Source organism: Rattus rattus, chromosome 1 (genome assembly GCF_011064425.1).
Source record: "Rattus rattus isolate New Zealand chromosome 1, Rrattus_CSIRO_v1, whole genome shotgun sequence".
Taxonomy (NCBI): domain Eukaryota; kingdom Metazoa; phylum Chordata; class Mammalia; order Rodentia; family Muridae; genus Rattus; species Rattus rattus.
In genome coordinates, this window is record NC_046154.1 from 195,896,593 (window position 1) to 195,906,504 (window position 9,912).

Consider the following 9,912-nt stretch of genomic DNA (forward strand, 5'->3'; position numbering starts at 1 on the left):
CTTCAAGTAATTTTTTTCCATGTAGACTAAGGATATCTCCAACACTGTCATCTGATGGTTTAAAAACTAAACCATGGGGGTTGGGGATTTAGCTCAGTGGTAGAGCGCTTGCCTAGCAAGCGCAAGGCCCTAGGTTTGGTCCCCAGCTCCGAAAAAAAGAAAAAAAAAAAAAACTAAACCATGTAGATTTTTTTCTAGTATACCTTTCTTCCATCTGAAATCTCCCGCTAGCTTCCTCTGCCTTACAGACTGAAACTCACACTTTCCAGCGTAATATTTATAATACCATCCCAATTTAGCTTGGCCCACGATGTTCGTCCAGACATACGGCTGTGAGCATTCAGCCACACAAGCATGAACATTTTTCATGACTTTATATCTGAGTATGTTTCTTTTACAGAGGTCTATATTTGTTCCCCTGTCACCTGATGTACATCTACTTAAGTTAAATAACAGCTTTATGGAGATATAACATTCCCAGCTGGTAATCTGTTTCTCTCTTGCTCTTTGCTCTTTTTTTTTCCCCCAGAACCTAAGGCTTACTATGCAAGCACTTAACCACTGAGCCACCACTGAGCAGTATTCCCAGTCCCATAACTTGGTACCTTAATCTCTCACAGGCTTACTGCTCGCTAACAAAAGAATGACACTATATCCCTAGCCATATAACTTGGCTCTATTTAACTATGTAGTTCCTTAAATCTCTTACAGGCTCACTGTTCTGTATAGATAAAATCCTCAGGGGATTGTTCTAAAACTAAATGGGCTACTTAAAGCTTAAGGAACACACATAAGATTAAACCCTAGCACAATGTTTTCAGTGTCAATAATATGCTATTATTACTCCAAAGACCAGCTAGCAAGTTACTTTACAGGTTTCCCTGAAACTCCCACGACAGGGGGAATTTAACGTCTCCTTCATTTATTTTCCCCGCAGTACAGCATAATACATCGTATTACACTGCTTGGCTGTCTTCACTACACGATCTACTCTCCAATGCCAAGTGCCTTGAACAACCCATCTTTGTCTCAGGCGGGCACAAATCACCTGATCACACAAGAAATTTAACTACCTGGTGGTGGCACTTTAAAGTCTAGGCTGACCACCATGATACCCAATAATGTACAACTGATATGAAATAATAACCACAATAAAACCACTCAGAAAATCTGGAGACTGAGCTGTCAAGAGTGGCTGATGGCTGTGACCTCGGACTGCTCACTTAGCATTTCGAATGCCGGACCACCACCGACCCCGCACACTTCGGAGCGAACGGCGAGGAGCGAGCGCCGACGAGACCCCGGAGGCGCGGGGTGGAACGCGGGGATACGCATTCTCTGCGTCCCCGCTCCAGTCACGTCAAGCGCCCATCCCTCCACCAGGGGCCAAATCCTGGCAGGGTGAAGAATGACTGAATGGGCAGACCTCGGCTCCTCCTCCGCTTCCAGCAGAGGTAGTTAGGTCGCTAACAGGCGAGAGCCACAGTCTTGGCCGAGGCGTCCCCATCAGGACTGACCTGTCCATGGCCGCAGCCGTCTCCACCTAGAACCTTGCAACTTTGATTGCAGCCCAGACACCGCGTTTCAGCCTTCCCGCTCTCCGGAAGCAAACCCTTCGACCCGGAAGCACCGCTCTGGCTAAGCCAGCCCCAAAGAACGAATTTTTCTTATTCGGCGCATGCGCAACTTTCGTCTACTGTCGCAGGCCCAGTGGCGCAGGCGCGGAAGTGTGCCAGTGCGTGACTGCGTGGCTGGGCGGTGCTGCCAGGCAGGAAAGGGGCGGGAACGAGGGCGGAGTCTGAGTGTGCTGAGGAGCGGGGTTGTGGGCGTGGTCTGGGTGGGGGCGTCCTTCTGGGAAGCCGGAAATCTGTAACCTGGACTTAGGAATTTGTAGTAAAGAGTCTGGCCTCAGCGTTCCTGTTTGCGGTTCTGCGCCACTCTACAGGATCTGGCCTGGCTCGTGGCGCTCGTCTCTTTCTCTAAACTGTGGTGTAGCCTCACTGGACGGGTTTTGAGGTTGTTTCCTATTGTAATTTATTTCTCTTTTACAGAATCAGCCGTTTTTTTAAAGAAATCCAAAAAGAGCAAAGCATAAAAAAACCACATGGGTTCACGGCCTGTAATACCAACATTTGGGGAAGTTGAGGCAGGAGGATCACCATGATTTTGAAGCAAGCCTGCACTAAGAAAGCCTGACTATTATTATTATTATTATTATTATTATTATTATTATTATTATTACTATTATTATTATTATTTTAAATTTTAAAAGTTTTGGGGGTGAGGATAACTTACTCATTCCAGCACCTCAGAGTGTTAGGTCTCAGGCCCTCCAAATGTCTAGAAATGAGCTCTAGCTGAACCATAGGATTTCTGGCAGTTAGATAAAAGCCAGCATTACTCAGGACTTTGTGAAACGCATTTTCCATTGGTCTTCTTAGCTATTGACCTCACAATCCCGACTCTGCACTAATTTCTATGTTCTGCTCTCTCATCTCGATCACAAAACTATCTTGAAGTGCTCTAACAGGCCCAGGCATTGCGGACATAGCCTCTCCCTTGCTAAACCGTTAGATTACATTCCTAAACCTACCCACCAAGGTCTCTTCCCTTATTTGGCCCCTTATGCCTGACTAAAACTCCAAGGTCCAACTATCAAAATCCACTAACTGGCTAATGTGTCCACTCAGGACTTACCAACTCACCCTAACAGAGTCTTTTCTCCTTAAAGACCACTCCTGCAGAGGAACCTGCTGCTTTCTTTGGCAGACCTGGAGGGAACACCATTTCCTTTGTGCTGAGAATTTGGTGTCCTAGTGTGTTCTGTGCTGACCCCCAGGCTACTTTCTATCTCCTGCTAATGAGACTTTTCTCTTCCTATCTCTGGCTTCCCCAGCCCTGGCTGTGTCCAGTTTGTTTCTCTTTTCTCTGTTCTGGACACTTCCAGGTGCCTCTGGATCTTTGCGCTCTCACTCACATTAAAACCCTTGTCCCTAATGAAGCAGTCATGGCCGCAGTTTTTTTTTTTTTTTTTTTTTTTGGTTCTTTTTTTCGAGCTGGGGACCAACCCAGGGCCTTGGCGCTTCCTAGGTAAGCGCCTACCACTGAGCTAAATCCCCAGCCCCATGGCCGCAGTTTCTTGACTGTGCCCCCTCCCATGCACAGAGTAAAGTAGAGGCAGGAATCAAGGTCATCCTCGGCTCCTACTAAGCCAGCGGGGTTTTATTGTTGTTGTTTGATACTCTGTCTCAAAAGAAAAGAAAGAAGTAGTAATATAGTATCCCCTCTAATGCAAAGTGCTGGCTGAGTAAAAAGCAGTACATCCAGCACCTGAAGAATTCAGTTCAGCTACTTTTTTTTTCCACTTTGAAAGCAGTCATTCTTTTTTTTTTTTTTTTTTTTTTTTTTTTCTGAGCTGGGGACCGAACCCAGGGCCTTGCGCTTGCTAGGCAAGCGCTCTACCACTGAGCTAAATCCCCAACCCTTCAGTCATTCTTTATTAAGTGACCAGATGACAAAAATAATGTTGGAAGGGCCAGCCAGCAAGCAGTTTGCCCTGCAAGCCTGATGTTCTAAGTTCTGTCCCTGGACCCCTGGTAAAGGTCGAAGGGGCAAACCAGCTACACAAAGTTGTCCTCTAGCCTCCAAACTTAGCCCCACCCCACGCGTGCTACATTCACAAACACAAATGTGCACATACACATATAAACACATGCACATACACACCACATCATACACACACACCAATATGCCACACCACACACATACACCACACACACACACACCCCCCTCACACACACACACATACCATGTAATACACATACACATACACGCACACACACACCACACACATACAGGCACACACATGTGTACACATGCATGCACACACAGATAGTTGTCTATTAAATAAACCTGTTGATACAATATTTCCTGTTTCAATTACTAAATAAAAATTCTTTGGGGGTTGGGGATTTAGCTCAGTGGTAGAGCACTTGCCTAGCAAGCGCAAGGCCCTGGGTTCAGTCCCCAGCTCCGAAAAAAAAGAAAAGAAAAAAAATATTCTTTGATGTGGATGAGCTCCTGCATTCGGCCACAAGTTAGATTCATCAAGATAGAGTCACTCATGAGGGCTGGAGAGATGGTTCAGTGGTTAATAGCACTGATTGCTCTGCCAGAGATCCTCAATTCAATTTCTAGCACCCACATGGTGGCTCACAACCATCTGTAATGGGATCTGATACCTCTTTTTGGTGTGTTTGAAGACAGCTACAAGGTATTCATATTCATTAAAAAAAATGTCACTCATGAAAGTTCCACCTTACTAAAGCAAGGCTAAATTATCTGATGTCCAGGGAATTAAAGACAGAGTGATAACCAGAATTTCCACATAGATCATTTTTTTAAAGATTTATTTATTATATATAAGTATACTGTTGTTGTCTTCAAACACACCAGAAGAGGGTATCGGATCCCATTACAGATGGCTGTAGCCACCATGTGGTTGCTGGGAATTGAACTCAGGACCTCTGGAAGAGCAAAGCAGTCAGTGCTCTTAACTGCGGAGCCATCTCTCCAGTCCACATAGACCATTTTTGATTGGCACAGTCAAATTTTACAAGAAAAGTAACCCAGTGTTAACTACTTAGTTTTCAGTTGTCTTGCCTTGCTGTCCCTGCCTTATGTAGAAGCTCACTTTGAGACTCCCAACCCATTTGTTGTTGTTTTGTCCTTGGACACATTCTGTTACCTAGCCTAGGCTGGCCTAGGATGTAGGCCCTCTTGTCTTAGCCTCTGATCGCTGTTCTTTCTTTCCCCAAGCTTCTCTTTTTTGACCTCAGAGGAGATTTATTAGTAGAGTTGCGGCATACCATCATAGACAGCTGTGGTGGGGCCCTGGTGGGAGAGCCTGCAGCTTCCTGTTCCTGCTATTCTTGGTCCTTCTCTGCTGGTAGAGCAAACCTCTTCTGCTCAGCTCACTGGAACTCTTTACTTCTATGGGCTGGAGTGTTGTCTGACTCTAGGATCCTAAATAGGGCTAATTTAGACTTCTAATTTAAATGTATGTATGTTTCTCCTTTGACGGAGGCATTTCTACTTTCCGTAAAATAGATGATCTTCCTTCGCTCTCCTGGAGAGTATTATTTGAAGGGTCACAGGAAGTTTGTTAGTTGGGTCACTTAGTATTTATTAGGATAGCTAGGTTGACTGACCATCACCCTGGCATCTGCTTATCTTCCCCTGGCAGTGCCAGTGCCATGGCCATGTGTAGCTATTTTACACGGTGTGATGGTTTGTATATGCTCGGTCCAGAGAGGGGCACTATTAGGGGGTGTGTGCCCTTGTGGGAGTAGGTGTGTCACTGTGGGCTTTAAGACCCTCATTCTAACTTCCTGGGAGCCAATTTTTTTTTTTTTTTTCGGAGCTGGGGACCGAACCCAGGGCCTTGCGCTTCCTATGCAAGCGCTCTACCACTGAGCTAAATCCCCAACCCTGGGAGCCAATATTTTGCTAGCAACTTCAGATGAAGCTGTAGAACTCTTAAGCTCCTGCACCATGCCTGCCTGGATACTGCCATGTTCCTGCCTTGATGATAATGGACTATATATATGTATGTGTATGTGTGTATACATAAATATATACACACATATATGTACACATATACATAAACACACACACATATAATCATATGAGTTTTGGGCAAGAAATTAACCTTATGTTCAAAGAAATAAACTGTTAGGAAATGCACTGGAATCCAGCTAAAATGTTTTTTCGATTTAAATTTTATATTTAAGTTTGATGTGTCTGAGTGTTTGCCGCCATGTATGAAAGTGCATCATGGACATGCAGTGCTGGCAGAGGCCAACGGGAACACTGGATTCCCCTGGAGCTGGAGTTGCAGCCAGTTCCACGTGAGTGTTAGGATCCTGGTCCTTTACAAGTGGTCCTAACCACTGAACCATTTCTCCAGACCCTCTTAATTTTTAAATTACAGGTATTTATTTGGGGAAAGGGCACATGACATGTAGGGACTGTGGAGGTCAGAGGACACTTGGGGGGCAATTGGTTCTCTCCTTCTACCACATGAGTTTTGGAGATTGAACTCAGGTCGTCCAGCCTGGTAGCAAACACCTTCACCTATCGGCCATCCTGAAGATGCTCATTTACATTTTTTTTTTTATTTAAAATGTATTATTGTTGTTGCTGCTGCTGTTGTTATTGTGGTGATGATGATGATGACGATAATGATGGTGTGTGTGTGTGTGTGTGTGTGTGTGTGTGTGTGTGTGTGTGTGTGTGTTTACCTTGGCATAAATATGGAGATCAGAGGATCAAATTTAGTTCTAGAGATACAGAAAGACACTGTCTCTAAAAAGAAAAAAAAAGAAACCTAAACCCAAACTTAGTTCTATCCCCTGGACATCTAGCCCACTGAACCACATCATGACACTTTTAACTTGTAGACGCTTCCACCACAAAGTCCCCTAAAATAATTATGCCATAAACATTTGATTACTTTAAAATTCTGTGACATAAACTCCTTGTGTAGTGTATATTGTATGCACGCTAACTTTTTGTTTAGGGTGTTTAGACATATCTAACTTAAGCAAAAAGCAGGCACTGAAAGGGTATCAAGGGCTCATGGAATTGAGAGATGGGAGAGGGCAGGGAGCTGGAAACACGGCTCCTCTGAGTGGCCAGCCCGTAGACACAGAACCAGAAGTTTCTGACTTAACATACTCCTTATTTTATCCTCGACAGCCTCAGATATCAAATACAAGGACACTTCACTCCTAAATAAATACTTCTAAATATCACTTGTTAAATATAGTTGATGGGATGCCACTGTTTGGGGGTAAACAATTACACTAAACTCCAACAGACTGGATCGAACCAGAAACAAGTCATTCATGCCATGGTCATGGAGTCACACTGTATCTAAAAACAGCCGAGAGGCTGGAGAGATGGCTCAGGGGTTAAGAGCACTTTCTGCTTTTCCAGACAACCTAAGTTCCTAGCACTTAGGTCATGCAGGTCATAACTGCCTGTAACTTTAGGAGATCTCATACTGTCTTTGCATCTTAAAGACACCGTGAAGACACACAGAGACACACACATAAATAAAAACCCAAGTCCTCAAAACAAAACAGAGCAGGCCAGGAGGTTTACAATGACAACCAGGAGTTAGTCAGGTTGTCCAAGCCAGTAAGGTAGTCTCTTCCATTTTAAACCTACAACAAAAGTAACTTTAAAATGATCTGTGTTTTCTATTTCTGCTCTGTTCAGCCCTTTTCAGCTTGTTTAAAAGGCCAACCCCTCAGTAGGGCTTTGAGCCTCCATTTTGTGCTGCCCAACTCATGAATCTCTGATAAAAGTCAATCAGATGCTTAATATTTGTCTTAGTTAGGGTTTCTATTTCTGGGAAGAGACGCCATGACCACAGAGACTCTTAAAGGGAAAGCATTTCTTTGGGGCTGGTCTATACAGTTCAGAGGTTCAGTCCATTATCGCCATGGTGGGAAGCATGGCAGTGTGCAGCCAGGCCTGGTGCAGGAGGAGCTGAGAGTTCTCCATCCAGATCAGCATGCAGCAGGATGAGGGACACACTGGGCCTGGCTTGAGCATCTAAACCTCAAAGCTCACTCTCAGTGACACACTTCCTCCAACAAAGCCACACCTACCCCAACAAGGCCCCGCCTCCTAATAGTGCCACTCCCTATGGGCCTATGGGGGCCTAGCATTCAAACCAACACACTATTCTTGCTGAAATTCTAAAACCAGTTGTTCTACTAGTCATAATAATCATTCAGAATATCAATATTGACAGAATGACTTAATTAGAGCTAGTTTTGGTGGCATGTGTCTGTAATCTAAAGAACCCAGGAGGCAGAAGAAAAAAGACAGCCGAGAAGTTGAGACCAGTATGGTCTACTTAATGAGTTACAAGCCAACCAAAGCTGTGAGAGGTGTTTACACACACATGTACACACACACACACATGCACACACACACATGCACACACATATGCACAAACACACACACAAATATATGTACATACACACACTCAGGCATATGTACATGCACAAATACACACATGCACACATAAGCATACACACACACACATAAGCACACTTATCCACACACCCACACACCCACACACAAAGGAGTTACTGAAATCAATAAGAGTGTGCTTGACTTGTGTGGCAGCCCCTGTTGTAAAGGGTTTAGTTTTTCTGGCCTTTGTAGTCTACTTTGCCTTTGAGTGTGTTCCTGCGGTTTTTGACACACTTCCTGTAGCCCTACTTTGTGATGCTTGATCCCTGTCAAGTGATGCTCTGTGACAAGATCTGCACCAGTGAGAGGCCTGTGCTTTCGGTGCCCCTGGGCCTTCCGCAGAGGGCATTTCCACCAATGAGCAAGCCATGAATATGACTGTCTGTCTGACTGACCACCTTGGAAGCTCGGTCCTCTTTGATCTTGTAGAGTCTGAGGTCTGGGTAGATGTTTATCATGGTGGTTGTGGATCCTAGCAGAAGCCAGAAACTAGGGCTGAACCTAGTGTAATCAGAACTATCTTTCCCCTCTTCTCTTTTTAGCAACTTTTTGCTGAAATGGTAATTGCTACTAGTGGTTTTCTTTTTTAAATGATTCATTTATTTTTACTTATGTGTATATGTATGAGTTTATGTATTTATGTACTTTTGTTTTGTTTTGAGTCTATGTAGCTCTGCCTGTCCTGGAACTTGCTATGTAGATCAGGCTGGCCTCAAACTCACAGAGATCTGCCTACCTTTGTCTCCTGAGCACTGAGAGTAAAGGTATGAACCAGTGCTGCCTGTTGCCTGTGTGAGTTTGTGTTTGCCTCATGTATGGAGGCCAAAGGGCCTCCGATCCCTGGCAGCTGGAGTTACAGACAGCTGTGAGATACCTCATGTGGGTGCTGGGAGCCCAAGTGGGGTGCCCTGGGAGAACCGTATTCACTTCTTAATCACTAAGCCAATTCCTCCAGTCACCACATGTTTTTTTTTTTTTTTTTTTTTTTTCTTTTTTTCGAGCTGGGACCCAACTCAGGGCCTTGTGCTTGCAGGCAAGCTCACCACTGAGCTAAATCCCAACCCCACCATATATTGAACTCAGGTTTGCACTTTAGGTAAGCCGCCTGAGAGCCAAATCCCCAGCCCCATAGTTTTCTTTAAGATGAGTATATGTCTTGTAGGAAAAGTAAGGAAACAGTAAGAAACAGCAGAGAGCTAATGAGAGGATCTCCACCATTCATTTAGTACTCTGTGACTATAATCCCAGGAGATAAAGCTGGGTGTGGTAGGATGCACTGTGAACCCAACATTTAGAAAGAGGAGAGAAGGTGGCAACTTCCAGGCAAGCCTGTGGCACGTACTGAGTCCCTGTCTCAAGAATAAGCTGTTGGGGGTTGGGGATTTAGCTCAGTGGTAGAGCGCTTGCCTAGGAAGCACAAGGCCCTGGGTTCGGTCCCCAGTTCTGAAAAAAAGAAAAAAAAAGAAAAAAAAAAGAATAAGCTGTTGGCGAGGGGAAGTAGGTAAAAGGCTCTGAATGGAAAGTTAAGGTTTAGGTAAATAGATACCTGGCTAGTTTGTCATTATAAGGAAACTTTTCATGGCTGAGCTGTTACTAGGAAAGTTTCTAATGCCAAGATGGATTACATACATACAATTACATGATTGATTTTTATGTTCTTGTGTCCATGAGAGGAGCTAGTAGAAATGTTGAAGCTACCATAACACGTTTAGACCCAACTGCCAAACCTTCCTGCACCTATATGTAAGCTTAAGTATAAGCTGCCTCTGGATGGACCCAACCATTAAGAGAGAGACACTTTTGCACCAATATAAGAAACTTTTTGGAGTAAGACTTTACCCCCTGTCCCTAAATCCTGAT

At 44.4% G+C, this 9,912-nt stretch overlaps 1 protein-coding gene across 1 annotated transcript in view; it reads right to left on the minus strand.

Moving 5' to 3' along the window:
• Nup107 (nucleoporin 107) overlaps positions 1-1,606 on the minus strand; it is a 42,266-nt gene extending 40,660 nt beyond the window's left edge. The window contains exon 1 of the mRNA XM_032912870.1: positions 1,518-1,606. Coding sequence (XP_032768761.1) covers positions 1,518-1,525 — 8 coding nt within the window. The 5' untranslated portion in view covers positions 1,526-1,606. The remainder of the gene's footprint in view (positions 1-1,517) is intronic.
• Between the last annotated feature and the right edge of the window lie 8,306 nt (positions 1,607-9,912).